Consider the following 19,785-nt stretch of genomic DNA (forward strand, 5'->3'; position numbering starts at 1 on the left):
AATATGACAACCAAATTTAAAAAAACTCATAAAATAAAATAAAAAAAACTCTCATAAAATAAAATTAAAAAAAACTCATAAAATAAAATAAAAAAAAAACTCTCATAAAATAAAATAAAAAAAACTCTCATCGTATGTAACTAAAAATAGGTTTGGTTTCAATTGTAAGAGGGCTTCAGATCATAAGCGTAGGTCATGTAGTATATATGCCCAGGGAATCAGTCCTCAAACACTAGGTAGAAGATCGACATGGTGGGGGAAGTTTTGAAAAAGATGGAACTTAGAAGATTGGAGAAAGGTACAAAGAAAGATCCAGGTTCTTGAAGGACGGTAGCAACGTCAAATAAAAAACTAAAAATAAGACTTGAGTAAATTTTATTTATAATTTGAAAGTTTTTAGTAGAACAAAGCAAGCAAAATGATTCAACTAACATTTTTCCCACCTTTAAAATCAGCCTATTGCGTCCTACAATTTACGACATGAAAGAAAACAGTAAATCTAGAATCTACAACGAGGGCTCCGATACTGAGCGGCAATTGGCTCACGGCTGCCAGCTCGGGTAAATTAACCTTCACTAACAGGATAAAGTACGAACCAGATTCGTCAAGGAAATTTCAAATAATTGAAGATATATTTGCAAACCAGAATTTGCTAAGCAAACGCCGATAGTTTCAAACTCTGTAGGTAGTTACTGCGGATTAGTCAGCGGGGTGACTTGTCAAATGCGTTCTTTCACTTGTAAATATCTTCCTCCATTATTCATCATCTCTTCTCATTCATTGCTCTTTGAATTTATTTGATAATTCTTTTTTTGCAATTCACTGAGCTCACTGAGGTTGTAAGAATCCTAGCACTGTGAAACTTTATAATCTTAGTTCTTTTTTATGAATATTTTTTAAACCTGATAAAAAACTGTATATACAAAGCTAAACATAAGCCTAATGATATTTTTTTAAGTCACTGTAAAGTGAAATAAGGCGTATATGAATCTACCCTCATTAAAGCTTTGTACGTATGTATATAATAAGTGCGAGAGCTGCACTTGCCTCCTTAGTTAAATTCTCCTAATTGAAATTTTATTTTTGAAAAGTGAAATTTTATTTTTAATGCCTCAAAACTTTTTTTTTACTTTAATTTCAAAAATTTATGTAATAGTTAAGTTCGGTACGAAGCAGATTAGTTCAAGATACTATAACAGAGGGAAGACTTCACAAATATTTGAAAAACTGTCATTTTGCAGATAGAACAATTTAACTGAGGATGGCAGAATAGATCAAGGTCACTAAGGTCGTATTTTTCCACATTTTGGATCAGGAAACAGATAAAAAGTGGTTTCACTAAGTCTTAAAAAACTTAAATTAAAAAAAAAAAGAGGGAGAGGGAGAAGTAATTGGAAGCCCCAAAAGGCACTTCATCACCACAAAGTGAATACTCATACAAATTTTTAACTCACTTCGGAGGTCAAACCTTAAAAATTGGTCATTCACCCACACTTCATGGATTGTTTTGCCTACTACATACCAGGTTGTATCTTATTTTATCCAAGGGTCGCTAGAGGTGCCCAAATGTAGTAAGAATCAAATAAATTTACATATAAGTTTTTTGCTCTTATTTTTTTCGTTTTTTTTTTTTTATATTAAGCAAAGATTCTATTGGTGGGGCCCAACTTCAAATAGGATCCCATCAAACATAACTTTAACAGAAGTTGGGTTAGAAAGTCTTATATGACCTGCAGGCCCAACCTGTCACCTTGGTTAGAGAATGAAGAGTGGTCCTATCATATTGAAAATTTAAGCTCTTCTGAATGAATCAGTTTAAGTTCATATTACATTTTCGTATTATTTTTATTTTACAGATCCACTAGAGAGAGAGTTGGCGTCTTCCAGATGCTGTCAAAATAATGCCTCCTAGCCTGAGGTAATTTGTTTCTTAGAACTCCTTATTATCTGCTAAAGGGCAAAATAAAAATACTTGTAGCTCTCCAGATGGTTCATATAACATCTTGGTATAAATTCAACGGCATTACACCTGAACCTTTTGTGAAACCAAAATACATACAGACTACTACTTAGTAATCTCCAAAATTTACGGTAGGATCTCCAATAGACAAATAGCAAGGATATTTACAAAAATATCAACATAAAGATGTTAAAAAAACAAGGAATGCATCACAGCTAAGAGGTAAAGTTCAGCCTCTAGATGGATAGCATAATTTGGGCCGTCCATTGCTCAGATTGTTCAGGCGCAGGTCTTAGCAGCCTGAGAACTGCGGGTGGCACTGGTTTGAATCCGGCCTGAAGGAGGCCTATTTCCATTTTGTGGCAGCCCCACCATGGTTAGATTAGGTTAGTCACCTCTAGATAACCCTCTCCCCGTTTGTCAGAAATAACCAGGAAATGGGTCATAAAAAAAATAATAAATAAATAAATAATAATAGCATAATGAGAGAAATTAAAAGGACTCAATTTGAAGCTAGTTAAATACACCATAAATTAGTTTATAATGAACATTTTGCTAGGAACAGTAGTTTTAATATTTGCCAAGATATATTTAAAAAAGTTGTCCCTCATTATTTATAAAAAAATATTGGTGTTTGAAAAACTGTACAGTGGACAATATTGAACGTAAAAAGTTCAATTGGTGTTCTAATATTAGCAAATTTTCTCTACATTGTATAAAGACAAAGACCTTTTTTTTTCGTGCAGGAATTATTTTTCAAGATCTTGAAAACTTGATGAGAATGAGGAAAAAATTTAGTTTTTCTCTTCAATAAAATTATATTCCATGTTGCACTCTTGAAATAGCTCAACAACTAGTTTTCTAGAAAGTTAACTGTTTCTGTTTTTTAGGCTAAGTAAAATGAATCATTTTTTAAAAAGAAAATGAGGGTTAGCTGATAAAACACAGAGTGATAATGAAACAACATATTTTTTACAGCTATAAAAATAAAAAGTGAAAAAGTTTTACTCTTGAATATAAGAAACTAAAAAAAAAAAAAATTAAAATACATTCGTAGTAAATGGGTTTCTAGTTAAAAATATAAATGCACTGCACATCATCTGGCACTCAACATCTCAGCAGGGCAAAAATAGGTCTATTTAAAATCTAAGAATAAATACATATATACTTTTTTTTGCAGTTTTATATACATTTGAAGACATTATTTTTTAATTACTTCTAGGTTAACTAGCAATTTTACTGGACTATAAAATGATTGTTGATAATTCACACTGCTTGATTAAATCAAATCAACAACATATGTTCGTTAATTAATATTCATTCCATATACCTCATCCTGAGAAAAATCTGTCCTAAAGATTGAGGTTCTTAAAAGTTGAGTTGGAAAATCTGACTTTCAGAAAACCAAATTGATGGTCAGGAATTATTCCTTTGACAGTCAGTAAGCTCAATTATCATGGATAAAATCATTTTTAAAAAATGGGAGTAAAATAATCGATTTCTATGAGGAAGACTTTAAATCATGCTTATATGGGACTGTTTCCATTGTATTCAGAATTTAGTTTTCATAGGTATATTGAGTTGTGAATTGCCTTATGGGACATTAGAGCCTTAATAAGCACTTTCTGGAGCATCTCAGCATATGTCAAGTCATGACCTGGACTTTAATTTTTTTAAGTGCCTTATTAGTCCAAGTATCAGAATTGTAGCAGTGTCAGCAGTAATTGCATGTCTAATGGACTGAGGTGTCATGTTTCTTTGTCGTTTATGTCAGTATGTGGTGTAAATACAGAGGAAGATGCTCAGTGAAGAACTTCGAGCTTATTGAAATCGCATAAGATGAAAACTCATACAGAAAAAAAAGACTGATGAGTAAAAGAAAACTTCTTGCACAGAATGTCAAATGTGTTAGCAATTTAATTAAATCTACAATCATTATCGTTTCTTTAATATAACAGGAAGAATTATGATATTTAGATAATATCGGTAAAAATATAAAAGCTGGTTTTATTATTCACAATACAATCACTAAAAAAAATATGATTTTCAAACCAGAAAATAATTTCATATCGTTTAAAGTGATCCAAATTCAAATAAGGTCATCCCCATACTGGTAGAAATAGACCAAAAGGAGGTTGGTGAACTCTTGATGACTGCTGCAACAATTAAATATGGAATTATATCATATTTCATTACTCATGGATAAAAGTAATATGCTAGAAGCAATATTTAATAAATATATAAGAAAAAATATATTATGATATTGAAATTTTAGGTAAAGTAATAAACTACAAATTTTAAATACATTTGGCTATCATGAGGTATGTGCATATTGTTATAAATGATGTTCAAACTATAACTCACTCAGCCTCCACTTGATACTGCCCATTGGTAGAATTCATGGTGACAGCAATACCCTCAATAGAAGACAGGTAACTGATCAGATCTGAATATCCAATATCTTGATAAGGTATCTTTTTTTTCTTCTGTTGAAAGTAGCGTTCTATGAACATATAGTCAAAGATGTTACATAACAGACACCATAGATTATAATTTATGACTATGATATAACTCAAATACACAATAGCTTATATCATGAGAAAAAGAACCCTGAATACTAATACATACAAATAATTGATTTAAAAAAAAAATGTATTCATTTACATTCCTTTCATTATTCCAGTTACGTAGAAATAACTTTTAATTTTTATGTAATATGTACTTTAACTGCTCCATTTATTTTTTAATGATAACTAAAAAAAAAAACCACAGAAATATCCAAACGAAATATATTGTTTTCATAAGTTGAAAAAATATATTTTAAGATTGAGATTGATTGAAAAAGAATTAGTTCATCTGTTGAGTGACTTAATTTATTGAAAAATAATTATGCTCAATATTCATACTTTCTACAACTCGAAGAAGCAAAGCCATACGGAGGACAAATACTTGATAACCAATGATAGTTAACAATTCCCAGTCTAACATTTTCTTCCGTGTAAAGCCGTGTCTTCTTCGAGTGATTGTGAGTCCTGGCATGGTACTCCCTGCAACATTATTTAATACTTGGAGTGTTTAAAATTTAATATTTTTAATATGAAATTATAAAAAGACAGGAAGCTGCTCGTCATTCCTGACTATTAAAGCACTTAAAGGCACTAGACAAACAATCAAAGCTTCTAATCCATTACAAAAGACTGATCTACATGAATACAATAAGGCCTATCTGGACTTACGAAGATGAGCTTTGGGGCTCCAATAAACCATTGGATCCATAGCATCCAATAAACATTGAATTTCTCTTGTATTCAATCCCTACAGCCCAAAATCTTTAATGCTCCATACTTTGTCATAATCAAGTCATCCATCATGACCTCAATGTTCCATATGTTGCCAATTTGGCCAGAACCAGATCCCAATCCTTCCATGACAAACTACCCAAACCCACTTGTTTCTAACCTGGCTTCTCCTTTATTGTCTGGTAATCGTAATTCAGATGCCTGAAAAGAAGATGCTCTCGAGATCTTCTCTTCTAAAAATGTTATTGGAATTCTACCAACGGGTAGATTCTCCACATGTCTGTAACATGCCATTGTAGTATTATTCATCACATCACATTTACTTATTGTATATATTTATAACAGTTGAAAATATCAATAAATAAATTAAATAAAAAATATTTTTATTTATTTTATTGTATTCCTTAAATAAAAGCTACAATATTATTATTAACATTTAAGTTTAGTTTAGTAATTTCTAAATTATTAACAGCTTCAAAACTAAGATAGTATTGAAAAAAGAAAGTGCAGATAATAAAAAGAGAGTTTGGTTTGAGATGATATTTCTGGCCTTAAAACTAACATTTACCAATTTATGTATTTGTAATTAATCAAAGTCACTTAAAATTAATAAGCAAACATCTTAAAGCCACAACAACATAAACAGATATGTTTTTATTTTATAATACACAATAGTGGTTACTCTAATATTCTAAAAAGATTAAAGCATAAATTCACCTACTGAAAATTCTAAATTTATTATAAAATATAAATTTTCTCTGAAATTCATTCTAAATTTAATAAAGTGGATCACATCCTACGTTGTAATTACACATCTTATTATTATGATATGCTTCCATTGTCTTTATATAACAATTACTTATAAATAGGTACTTAAGTATAAATAGATATGAAGGTCTTACTAGATCTTAGCATTTTTCAACTTAGATAAGGTGAGTTAAAATTTTAGAATTTTTTGAAAGAAGTAAACTCTTATGAGGTTAATTTGGGATGGTTCCAGATTCGACAAGTGATTTTATTGAACTTTTTATTTATGACTATGTTAGAATTGTAGATTTGTAATCATGAAGAAATTTGGCGAAATACTGACAGCTTAGTAATTAATATTTTGGTCACTAGGTTGAATTTAAATGTGTTTAACTATACTAATAAAGAGTAGCGAATCTTCATAGCAACTTTGAATGATTAAATAAAAAATTAATAATCAATAAAAAGTATTGAATTTAAAATCAATAAATTCCAAAATTAAAAATGAAAAAATTTAAATCGATCTTACCAGAATAATTGACCAAAATTGCTCCCTATACAGTCCACGAAACTCCTGCACGAAGAGACAGCGACTTCTTGGGCAATATGATGAAATTATTAATCGATGCTTCTTTAATAATGTTTTATATTTATTTATATTTTAAATATGTATCTACTAAGCTATCTAATAGAGTATTAGAAAAGTACTCAAATCAATTTAATAAAGTGAAATTATATAATATTCAATCACAAAACTTCAGAGATGTGATAGGTCTGTTCTAAGAACCATTTTGATCGTAAAAATCTTTCAGAAGCATGCGCAGTACAGTACTTGGAATGGAAAAAGTGTATAGCGCATGCGAAAGTTTTTTACAGTCAAAAGTGGTGATGGGACTAGCGTGATGTTTTTTGCAAACCATTCAGGATTTTGAATAATGTATATAAAAACCTATTTTAAATCAATTAGATTATTCTAATTGATTTAAAATAGGTTTTTATATATAAAAACCTATTTTAAATTAAAGTTATAATCAATAAATCAAGACTAATTACTATCGGGATGTGGAAACGTTTTAACACTCACAAGAAGGAGCTGCGGATAGGTTTCAATGAAATCTTTTGAGCTGATACCAAGTCGAAAATATTAGACACGTATTCCGCGGGTTAACACCTTTAGGAGTTCTGGAACGGTTTGGTGGGGGTGTGCACAGCACCAGGTTTAGATAAGTTAAGTGTTTGTTATTATAAATGTAGAGAACAAACTTTTCATCACTTGTTAGTGTTGTTTACGTTTATTGTATCAATATTTATATTAGTGTACAATAGTTTGTGCAGTTTATTATACACATCCGTGGCGACACCGGCCGGTGTGATCCTCCATTTTATGTCCCAGAAGACAATATCTACACAAAACAGTCTTTTACATACAAATTGAATTGTTATTGTGTAGGTGCTGGAACTTTGAATTGGTATCGTAAAGGTGAGCGATCATTCGTGTGATTTTTTTATTAGGAAAGATTTAGGTTCTATGTATGCTTCAGTTAGTTTAATTGATTTAACAAAACATAATTTCTATCTATTAAATTCATGGTGGACCTTATTACAATGGCTGAAGGCTGCAACTTCTAACTTTTATATAGTAGTAGGTATTCATGAATTATAGCAGTAATCAAGAAGAATAAAATAATAAAATTTTATATCATAACTTTTATTTACAATTTATTTTGAATCAATTTTAATTTTCGCATATTTTTTTTTGTTAATTAGCTAAAGAAGGAGATGCGAATATATTTTGAATTTGATTCCGTTAAAATAATTTTTTTTCTTTTTTTTACGATGGATACTAATTATAGTAATGTTGCACAGATGTTGAAAGTTTGGAAAACATTGTTGTAAACTATTAACACAATTTAGATCAAATGACGTTACAAAGTGAGGCACGTTAAATAGTTTTTTTTTTTATTTCTAGGAAAGAGAGTATTTGAGGTTTTTTGAGGACTCATGACCCCCATAATTAAAAAAGAAAAAGTTTGGCCTAATTCGATTGAAGGAGCTTGTGGTTACAATAGAATCGACATTATTTTTTTCTTAGTCTACAAGTCGATTGGTATATTATTACCTTTTTATACCATCATAAAAATTCAGTATTAAAATTATCTGGACCAACAGACCAAGCAAAGTGTAATAAATTATTTTTATAATGAAAAATAAAGTTGATATTCGTTTTTCGCACCTCTACTCATCCTCTAACACAAAATTTCCACGAAATGTAGGAGTGGTTTAGAACCATCTAAATTGCAAAAAAAGGCACAAATCGACCTACAAAACAAATTAGAAAAGAAGGTATTGAACAATACATTTTAAATATTTAACTAGTTTTACATGATTCTCCCTTAAAAAGCCATAAAATCTAAAAGATAGTGACATAGATTGAAAGAATGCGAAATCAGCATTCCCAACAGTTGTAATAATGGTGGGTCAGGATTAAATTGATAAGATCTATACAATAACTATTAAAGTTAGACAGAGCAATGGAGGAATACAATAATATAAAAATTAAATTTATTGACATTAAAAAACAAAGACAATAACAGAACGATTTCATGGTGTTGTACTTATATTACTTACAGCAAAAATAAAGAATAAAAGTAAATAAAAGATGACTTAAGTAAAGTTTAACTAAACATATTGTAGTTAATTTACAAAAACATATGCAACGCCGTACCTTGAGCAAGGATAGTCTACTCCGGACCATACTTACTGTACTACACATTTTTTTTTCTTTTTTTTTTATTAGAATAACTAAATCAAACAATTACTAACATGTTTTGTTTAATAGCCAAGAAAGTTGTAGTTTTAATTTAAAAATTGTATTTTTTTGGGAGGGGGGGGGGTAGGGTGTATAATTTAAAAACCTCATATTTTACGTACAAACATAATTTCGTCGTTCTAAGAATGTATGGTCGCTTTTTCTTTTTGTGAATGAGGACACTGTTCGCTACCAAATGTTGGCTTAACTATGAGATCATTGTATTATAGATCAATTAAGTTGTTTACAATAGTTTTCTTTAATGTTGTTTTTTAAGCTTTAATTGGTTATTTTATGTTTATTTATAAATTGGAAACCATTTGAAATAAATATCGGCTCCGTCATGACGTAAAAGAATGTTTACATGGTAAAATCTTCAGTATTCACGATTCATGGCGGGAGGATAAAACAATGCACAATTGATAAACAAAAAATATACGAAAACTTTAAATAGATTACTGGTATAATATTAAATCTGACCGTGAAAACCCTCCATATGCCAACTTCCCATAAGTGAAAATTAACTAGGTAGTGTTTATTTCTTAAAATGCGAACCCCTATTCTACATTTATACTATTGGACCTTAAAGCATAATAATGGCAAATTATAGTTTTATATATAATGCCCAATATGGGCAGATATGGCTTTATTTGTGTTGAGTGCTACAAAACTATAAAAACAAACCGTGTTTATTAATCTTAAACTTGGACTTAGTTTGAATAATTTGAATTCCGGTGGCCAAGCGCCTACTACTGAGGTTTTATTAAGCTACTTGGTTGCCGATGTACTTAACAAAGTCTATTACTGAAACAATTATTCAAAATAAGGAGCTGAATTTGGTAATAGTCAACCTCTATGAGTTCCCGAGGCACTCGTATTATAATATCAAGATCAGGTAGTGGGTTCATCTTTTAGTTGATGAGGCTTCCTAGCATCTCTCCCATTTTTCAGGAGTTTAATATCTCGCTTGGTTTGCTAAGATAGTCAAGGAAGCTTGTTCTGGCATCTCGACTCCATCGGAACACCGGATAGCAATTGCCCGCCAAAAGGTCAATCAGAACCATGTGAATAATGATGCAGATTGCTTTACGATTGACCGATAAGCATTTCTTCCAAGAATGCTGATAGCCTCACTGTTATATGACTTTAATATAAAAGCGTTCGTATAGATTGGTGCAAAGTATAAGTATATTCGCCTTTTTATATATTCAGCATGATTTTACCAAGTGCACTTGGCACTCGTGCAGCTACAGTGGTGTGAATCAAACCAAAATCTGCTGTCAATATACACAAATCAATACACAAAGATACCACGTGGTAGGATATCTCTTTGAATAGATGCAGCTTAACAGTAATTTTTATACGCATAGTTATCTAGAATTCGTATTGTAGAATGACTATAAACATTAAAATACCATTACCTTTCGTTTGAATATAATAATCTACTGACACCTACAAAAATATTTGCAATCATTTCCGTGAGCAATTATAAATTTTAAAAGATCAATGATATACTTAATTTAACAGCAACAAAATCTCAGAATTCAGATTTTACCAAAATTACTTGCTAATTAGTTCATGAAACATAATGAAGAGAACCAGTGACTTCTTGAGCAATATGGTGAAATTGTTAATAGATTCTTCCTTAATAATATTTTGGATTAATAACAATAAAAAAAAATTATAAATATTCAAATCAATTTAATAAATTGAAATTACGTAACATATAATCAAACAATTTCAGGAATATTCTTAGTCTGTTCTAACAAACATTTTGAATGTCACAGTCTGTCAGAAACCCGCGCAGAAAAGATTTTGGAATAAGAAAAACCTTACTGCGCATGCTTTCGACAGTTCTTGTACATTTTCAATTCGGCACTAGATTCTATCCGAAGCGTAACGCTAGACAACCCTCATAAGGTATTCTGGGACTTTCGTATTTCGTAGTTGTTCCATGATAAAATCCCATCTACTTTAGTGCTTAAACAAAATATTATTACTTGGTAACCCACAATTACTATGTAGCTATTTGTACAGAGGATCCAGATAATTCGGTTGCTACACTAGTCACCAAATCTTTACTAGTCTACCAAAGACATGTGCACATTCATAAACAGTCCTCGTCTTGACCTAATAGCCACTGTAAAGTTAATATATAATTAACCTATATGATTAATTATATTATCATATTTATATAATCATACCTATATGAACTAATTAATAGGAAGTATTAGAAATCCCTATTTTCTGCTAGAACCAGTTCTTCTTAGATGATATCTGGCTCTTGTTCCCGATCTAGCCGCTGAATCTTATCAAATACCGACTCCATACGATTTGAAAAAAGTGCTAAAATTATTCCTTTGTCAATTCAGGAGACCCACAAGGCGTCGAACTATAACTTTTCGTTTTAGTCACGACTAGAGACCGAATTTTCGTAGAACTTCATCTTCTGTTTCCTTGCTTCAATTTTCGCCAACCTCGATATAAATTCGAATCATGGAAAAGACATTCAAATAACACTACTATTTCACGTTTTGGAGCTTTTCCACAATTTTGAACATTTTCTGTTTTTATGCCAATATTTATTTATTTTATTATTTGTTTTTCTTATTTAATTTATTACAATTTGTACATTGTAATAGGAGATTATGATATTACAGGGGTTCACTCAATCGGACAGGCACTGCCTAGATTGTCAATCCATGTAAGCTCCTACACTCCTATTAGAATATAAACATTTTCCTGCTAGAATTGACCAACGATACCCTTCCTCCTCAATCAATTTGCTCCCGTGTTCTAAGGTAGTTAATGCTTCTAATATAATTCATGAACAGACTGCTGATTTGTGTTGTAATTACTGAGGTACCTACCTACTCCTCTGTTATTACATAGGTAGTTCAATACAACTTTGTTGGTAAAATTTAAAAAAAAATTAAATAATTTAATAAATACTTGAAAAAAAGCATAAATAAAAATAAAATCACAGGACACCCCAAGTAAAACACAAATCGTAAACTCCCTCAAAGAATGCCAATTCTTTAAGCCTAATACTCGAATCAATAAATTTAAGGAAATTGATTTCATCACTCGGGTAAATTAACGTAATGAAAGAATGAATCTATTCTAAAGAACATTTCTGTGAATGGAGTGATCGTTTGGGATTCGAATCCGGAAGTGATCTAGCACTGCACGAGAATAAGCTTGTTATTTATTACCTATTGCCCACAACTGTGTGGCAGATTGTAATATCTATCAATAAATAAATCTTATTTAAAAAAAAAAAAAAAAAAAAAAAAAGCTTGTTATACAGAACGTTGAATGTTGTTTTTATCTTTGTCCAACTCTAGACATCATTCTTCCCTCTTTTTCTGACTAATAGGAATTTCAATTTTTTTGTAATATTATTTTAATATTAAAAACCCGATCTAAAGTCAAGATTATTTGTAATGGCAATGCCTACTTCTAATTACTCCCTTCGCACAACCTCTTTCAGCTGTTACGGTTGACCTCTTTTGTTGCATTGATCTTCTGTATTTATCCTTCTATCTTTCTTCTACTAATGTTTTCGAGAATCGTATATCAGGCAACCTCTCGCTCGCTGGGCTGATCTTCTAAAACGAATCCTTACAGGTCACAATATTGAAAATAAGTATGACTTTGTACAAAATGCTCCTACGTTTCTCTTATTAATTTTAACATCTAGAAGTACAAAAAGACATTATACGAAGCTATTCTAGTGATAATGTAAATTTACCGATAATATTATGTAATATGATCTATATCAAACATTAATAAAAATTCTGGAATTTTCCGAAACTACTTAACTGAAAAATTCAGATCATTTTGCTTATCATATTCTTATCACCAGCCCTTCGAATGTATTAGGAAAGAAATCGTTAAGAGAAATGTAACTATAGGTATTAGAGAGTGGTTTAATAAACATGATGATGCGGCTGACAACTCTAGAAAAACATCTTAAATACGGAACTGTTGATATTATTTATTCGGATTTATGTTACTAATGGATGGACAGGTGGATGAGTAATTCCATATGGCTTTAAAAATTATTTTACATAAACATGACTTAATAACTAGTGAATTTACCTGAAGGTAATTTTCTTTGATTATAAAACGTTTTGAAAAAAATAATTCCAACTGGAAATCATCAGCTCTTTAAAGTTCAGATCAACATGAATGTACCAGTATGAAATTCATAACCAAATATAAGATAGGAAAAATAACTGAGGAATGATCTATCTAAACTGGCAACGATATGGAATTTCAATATTGAACATCCTTGGACTAATGCACATTGAATTTTTTTTTAATTCATAAAAATCACAAGGTTTGTAACTGTAGACATTGTTGGTCACATTATAGAGGAAATTAATTATTTAGTTCAGGTGCATATTTAAATCATTTCTGGTTTTATTTTTACGGAAATGCATTAATTCATCCCGGCCATCTTCCTCTAGCCAGATCTACGAATAGTGAACCCCTCCTTTGATGGAAACTTATCCTCAGCCAGAAGTAACACCAATTATGATATAGTAGAAACAAATATTTCATAACTTCTATTTTTATATACACTTAATTACAATTAATCATTTACCATTTGAATACATTTTCAAATGTTCATGTTTTGTACACCCGATTTATATTTTATATTTGTTAGAATTTTATAAAAAAAAATTTTTTTTTTTTATTATTTATTTATTGTAATTTACAACTGTACAAAATAATACAACAGGTAAATATGTAGTATGTTTCATATACACTTGAAAATCTTGGGAAGGAACCACCCATTGGTGGTACTTCAAACATTAATTTAAACTAGTAGGTCCCGTGGCCATCTTCTTTTCAGACGCCTCGGAGGATTATCAGGGATTGTTAAGGATGAAAGATTAAGAATTAATGGGTTAGGATGGTTAAGGAGTTTGGAATAAAAAGGCGCATATCTGGTTTTGGTCAAATCTGCAACGAATGGGATGTTAAGGTCTTTATGAATGAGTTTATTTGTGACGTAATAAGGAGCATCAAGGATTTTACGTAGGATTTTGGATTGTAACGATTGAATGCGGGAAGAATTTGATGGTTTGGTGGAGCCCCAGAGCTCAATTCCATATGTCCAAATTGGTCTGATTATTGTAGTGTATACTAATTTTTTGTAATGAATGGGAAGTTTAGAGCGTTTGTCAAGTAAGTGTTGTAGCAATCGGAATCTACGAGCAGTTTCTTGTCGTTTCAGTTTTGTGTGTGGATTCCAAGTAAGTCTCTTGTCAAGATGGAGTCCTAAGTATCGAATCTGTTCAACAGGTGTTAGTGGTGTATCTAGAAAGGATACTGTAGGACAGGAGGGCAGAGGTTTACGGAGAGTAAAGGTGATCTGGTGGGATTTTTTTTGATTCTCCAGTTTTTACACCATTCTTCAATAGATGTTATGTGTGCCTGTAGTGTTTGTGATGCATTAGTTGGGTCGTTGTTTACAGAAAGTATACATGTATCGTCTGCGTATGTTTTTATAAAAATTAAAAAAAAAAGTTCATACTTCTCTCAAAATTCACTTATAAATTTTTTTTTTAATGATTAGAAGATAGTTGACCGTGCATAATATATATGAGAAGATGGATGGGGTGCGGTCTGAGAATAACAGAAATAAGTTTTAAAAAAACTTATTTATTGGTGCCAACATTTCGGCCAGAATTTCTAGCCTTTATTAGGGCTATAAAAACAAGCAATGAACAAAAGGATAAATAGAATGATTGAAGCAAATAATTATACTTTATGAAAACAGATAAAAATAAAGTATTGAAAGAACTGGGAAATAAAACGTATATATAGGTAATTAAATATGTAAGTAAAATAATATAATTAAGGAAATAAAAATATAAAGTAACATAATGCAAAAAAAACAACAACGAAATATGAATATTTTAACTTAAAAATTAAAGTTATGGAAAAACAAAGAGAAAGAAACTAATGCAATATTTAAGCAAAATACTAGAATAAATAAAAAAATATCAAGTTAAGTAAGACAAAGAAGTAATTAGAAAATATGATAATAATAATATATGGTGATCAAAACTAAAATGACCTAGGTAAGGAAAAATAGGAAAATAATATTTTTATAAATAAATGATTTTGATTATCTATTATTTTTAAGAGTACTAAAACTTTTTTTTTTGGTTGAAATGAAAGCTATTAAATTCGCCTCATTTCGATTTTTTTTTACTATTCTCGTAAAACTAACATTTCAAGACATAAGGAATGGGAATAATTTTTGACATATTCCAAAAAAATGCTGAACTCTTGAAGCAGTGTGTTATTGAAAGTAATTATTATAAAGAGTTCATTATGGGTTCAAATTTAAGCAAATGCTAACGACTTTAAAAACGAATATCATAATGTTTTGTATAAGGTTCATAGTTTTGGAGTTATTTAGTAACAAAAAATGAAAAAAAAATCACTGTTTATGGGCTATTACTATGTCCTTCGTACAATTTTTTGGAAACTTTAAATTTGGTTTCTTCCTATTGATTTAAGTACTGTCGATTAGGTCCCCCTAATCTATTAAAAATTGGCGTTACATAACTTTTTGCACACGACTCCTTTTTCTTTAGGTATTTAACTGGAATAATATATAAGGAAAATATTAGTCCTTATTAGCAGTTTTGCATTCGTATTAAGCGAAAAGAACCACTATCACCTTAGGAAAAAAAAAGTTTACAAGGTTTATTGCAGCTCTTAACTATTGTTGAAATAAACAGATATAAATATTTCTATTTTCAGTTACATTTTTCCTCGAAATAGCCTAAGAAGAATTCCTGTCTAAAGGACCCTACCAACAAGTCAACCTCAACAATCGGTGGCTGCTCGGAATAATCGACGGGTAGAGTTTTCACGCCAGCTCGACAGCTGGGTCGGTGAATTAGAGATATTTCCAAACCACAGTCATTTCTTCTATTAATAACTGAACTACAGAATGGCTGTATCAGTCGCCTGTATTAATACGTTTTTCATCGTGTTTAGAACGAAAAAGGAAATAAAAAAGACTAGTCCTACCTTTTTTTTTATTGCTCTTTAAAATAATTTTTAAAAATTTACAAATGAATTCTCAAAGCAAGAACTCATAAGTCACAATAATATTGATTAATTAAAAATAATTACTGAACCCAGTTTTGTTTTTAAATATATTGGAAATAACTTCCAAGACAGTTACTCACTCCCTTCTATTGTCCAACAAATATCTCTCAACAGCTAGTACATAACATGATATCGTGACTTACTATATGGAATATATAGTGAGGGAAAGTTTTGTGGTCGTGATAAATTTCGAATTCGAGTTTTCGACGGAAATACATGTTTTGAGGTTCGCAAAATGGTGTCTGTGCATTTATGGTCAGCCTAGCTCAAAAACGAAAAATCGAACAAAACTGAAATTGCATATTTAAGACGGGTATATAACTGGGATGTGACAGCTACTTTAAATGTTTAATGAATCGATTTTTCACATTTTTTTCCAAATTACTTTAGCGATTTCGATGGAACGCGGTGAAGCAATGAGTAGTGTTTTATCCTAACATGGCTTTAATGCCGAATTTTCAAAAATCTTCCCGTGAAGTACTTTTAGTTATGTTTATTTGAAAAAAGTAAACCGTTCTTATTGTTATAAATAATACAAAATGTATAGATACAAAATATTAAAGAATCGCATGAATAGATAAAAAAAGAAAAAAGGAAAAATAGATTAATTCTATTCAAATGGAAAATGTTAAAACCGCACGATATTTCCCGATCGCGTGACTGCGTCGTTATATTTTGTTAATTGTTTTTATTCTTGACAGGAACAAAATTATATTTGTTATTCCCATCTCGAGAAACCCTAAAATACGAATTTGTAGAGAATTAAAAAAAAAATTGTTCATAATTTCAGTCTTCTCTTTTTGAGATATTTTTTTCAAAAATAGCAACTTCTTCACGAGCCCGCTAATCTACACAAGACTCGAGGACTTATGTAGGGTGGTAAGTGAAAGCTGTGTGATGCGCACACCGGACTTCATTTTTCGAGCAGTAGCAGTAGCATGGTAATGGTAATATAGACGGGTAGTAGCCTGTAACTGAATTCAATACGTGTTTCATTATATTTAGGTTCTTATTGACTTGATGTCATGTCTCCAAGACATTGAAGCAATATTGGGCATGTTTAAAATTATATGGAATAATGCAAGTGACAGTAAAAATGTTCCAGCAATCGTGCGTTCATTGCTTGAACCGATGTGTGGTTTCGGTCTATCCACATGGAGTCCCAACAGTAATTTAAACGTATTTATTTATGTATTTGTCTTTACAAAATATGCAACTCTTAATATTTTTTTTTCTTCATTTTATAACTAATTTGATTCAAACACCCAAAATATCAGGTAATTGAGGCGCAAAGAGTGAACAAATTGAATCCACAAATTGAATATCGAGCTAAATTGATTTTAAAATGTGTATGTTTCCTTCAATTTTTTGATTTTGAAATGAGAATTAAAAATTCTCTTCATAGAAAAAAGTTGTTAGCCGTTTATGAATAGCAATTGCAATAAATTCTACATTATTATAAACTAAATTAATATGTTGAAAAAGAAATATAATTACCTCAATTATTATAAGCCATATATATATATATATATATATATATATATATATATATATATATACACAGATAACCCAGATTGCCAATCTTAAATCCAAATTTATACAATTGGAAGAAACTATGTACGAATTTTCTACTGTAGCGCTTATTATTTTTTCATAGTTTGCTTATTCCTCTTCCATCCAAGTTTGTAAAGCACTCATAAAATATTCTTCCCGAATATAATTCTATTTTTTTTAAAAACTTTTATTGGAATAATACATTTTGTAACACTCAAGAGCAATAGCTATTAGTGATGTAAGTACACAATCATAGCATATATACATATCAAATAAAAATAAAAGTAAATAAATAAAAAAAATATCAAGAAATAATTAAGTATGAAGTAAAATGGATAAAAATAAAATCATACACATCATAAATAAACATTGGCGGATAGCTGAATTAAATAATAGAAAATAAGAAAACAACCGAGGTAAATAATTAAAATAAAATCCTGAACACAATCATGGAAATTTAATATTTATATTCTGTCCAGAGGGAAGGGTGACGGTAACAGAGTGGTAACGCGCCTGTCTGCCAACCCAAAGGTTGCGAGTTTGAGTCCCCGGCCCTATTCGGGATTTTTTCAAGCATATAATAATACAATAATCACTCCCCCCGGGCATTTTTGAGTAAGTGGGTGGCACTCACAAAAATAGGTGAGGGAGTGACTAGCCCACCCTATGAAAACCACGTCATAAAACGCGCGATGTGCTTAGGAAGACAATCGCGCGAGGCCCTGGACCTCCACAGTCGGTCGCGCCAATAATAATATTAATTCTGTCCAGGAAATCCTGAATAAAGCCCTGCTACCCTAATGTGGATGGCATGGCAGAAATCCTGAATCTCAGTGCTCTCCCAGCCGTGTCACAAGTACTGTGCGGCAGTAGAGATTCAGCAAAGTCAAAATAGTTTTTAATTTATTCAAATTATCACTTTTCACCGGGTTATTAATTACTGAGATATTCTGTCCTTATACCCTGAGGCAGAATAAGACAATATAATCACATAATTCTACAAATCATCCTTCCCATACTCTCATATTAACATTTGAAGAGGTTGCCACCTCAAAGAAAGAATAAATACTAATATTAAAAGTTACCAAACAAAATGGATTATATAATCCTAGCCTGCTCTACGAGTGTTTAAATTCTCTTGTCACCCCCTTCTCCTTCCATCTACGAAAATAAAAACTACCTCCAGAGCCATCCCCTGATTTTTATAAACCCGTTCAGGATCAAAATATTTTTCAACTTGCAAATCGCATGCAATAAGGCAAAATTTTGGTTTTTGTTTTATTCCCACACGGTTGTTATATTTAGTTCCTGAAATCGGCCCCACAGTTTAAGCGATATTCTATATTTTAAACCGGTAAAAAGGAATGAGTGTTTTGCTCAATGACTGACGTCGAACCGTACCGATATTTCGGTAATGTATTTAGTTATCATTCAAGCTTCACTTACTTGCCAAATATTCACAGATCCGTTCTATTCAGCCACACTTCGGTTGACTAGGTTTCGAAAACTACTCAACTGATAACTACAATAATGCTTAACCCGAATGTTCATAATCGGTACTGATCACGAGATTTTTCTGAATATCTATTTCTTAATATCCTTATTAAAATATCGGAAGTCTTATCCTAGAATCGATGCTGGAACATAGACTTAAGTGTAGCCTCTGGTGGTCCGCTGAGAATTATAAGTTAATTTATAAGTAAAATAATAAATTCTTAATATTTTTATTAAAAGTAAGTTTCGTTTTCATAATCTCTTAATGTACCTGTATTGATATAATTGAACATAATAAAACAGCAAATCACAGAGGACTATCTACAACAATCAAGTAAGTCAAAATATAAAACTTTATATTATAAAATAGAATATATAATTCTAAATTGAGACTAAGGTTCAATAATATTAGGAAGAATCTTATTATCCAAGTTCAAAATAAACTAAGAATGAGCCAATGCCTAATTCTTTTAAGGTTGTGTCAATAGTTAGTATAACGGTTATGTTGGGTAACTAATAAATTGTATATCTTAAAGTTAAGATTTTTTTCAAAAAATTGAAATCAAGCTCATTAGGTATGCCTTATTTGAACTTAATGCATTACAATTTTTATAATTCATGTATATACCTTGATGGATTCCTTTTCTAGTATCTCAAAAAATCAATAAACAACATCCTGACGAGGCTCTTTAGTGAAAAAGGATTTATTTATTATTATAACGACCCAACTAATGCATCACAAACACTACAGGCACACATAACATCTATTGAAGGATGGT

The 19,785-nt window shown here is 30.6% G+C and overlaps 1 protein-coding gene and 1 long non-coding RNA gene across 4 annotated transcripts in view; one reads left to right on the plus strand and one right to left on the minus strand.

The window, feature by feature from the left end:
• Positions 1 to 3,943: 3,943 nt before the first annotated feature.
• The window catches only part of LOC106684071 (uncharacterized), a 17,652-nt gene continuing 1,810 nt past the window's right edge, over positions 3,944 to 19,785 (minus strand). Inside the window, exons 1-4 of one of the 3 annotated variants that reach the window (XM_014425933.2) lie at positions 12,300 to 12,479; positions 4,867 to 5,007; positions 4,325 to 4,463; positions 3,944 to 4,116 (exon numbers count right to left, since the gene is read on the minus strand). In XM_014425933.2, the coding sequence (XP_014281419.1) occupies positions 4,050 to 4,116; positions 4,325 to 4,463; positions 4,867 to 5,007; positions 12,300 to 12,336 (384 nt within the window). In that variant the 5' untranslated portion in view covers positions 12,337 to 12,479 and the 3' untranslated portion in view covers positions 3,944 to 4,049. Of the gene's footprint in view, positions 4,117 to 4,324; positions 4,464 to 4,866; positions 5,008 to 6,535; positions 6,702 to 12,299; positions 12,480 to 19,785 lie in introns of those variants that run through there. The other 2 variants (XM_014425958.2, XM_014425949.2) reach the window with 2 other exon arrangements.
• On the plus strand, positions 12,885 to 15,877 carry LOC106684093 (uncharacterized). The gene is made up of 2 exons (XR_001343640.2): positions 12,885 to 13,160; positions 15,605 to 15,877. It is a non-coding gene; the product is annotated as an uncharacterized lncRNA (long non-coding RNA).

Source organism: Halyomorpha halys, unplaced genomic scaffold, assembly GCF_000696795.3.
Source record: "Halyomorpha halys isolate HHAL.00 unplaced genomic scaffold, Hhal_1.1 Scaffold29.1, whole genome shotgun sequence".
Classification (NCBI taxonomy): domain Eukaryota; kingdom Metazoa; phylum Arthropoda; class Insecta; order Hemiptera; family Pentatomidae; genus Halyomorpha; species Halyomorpha halys.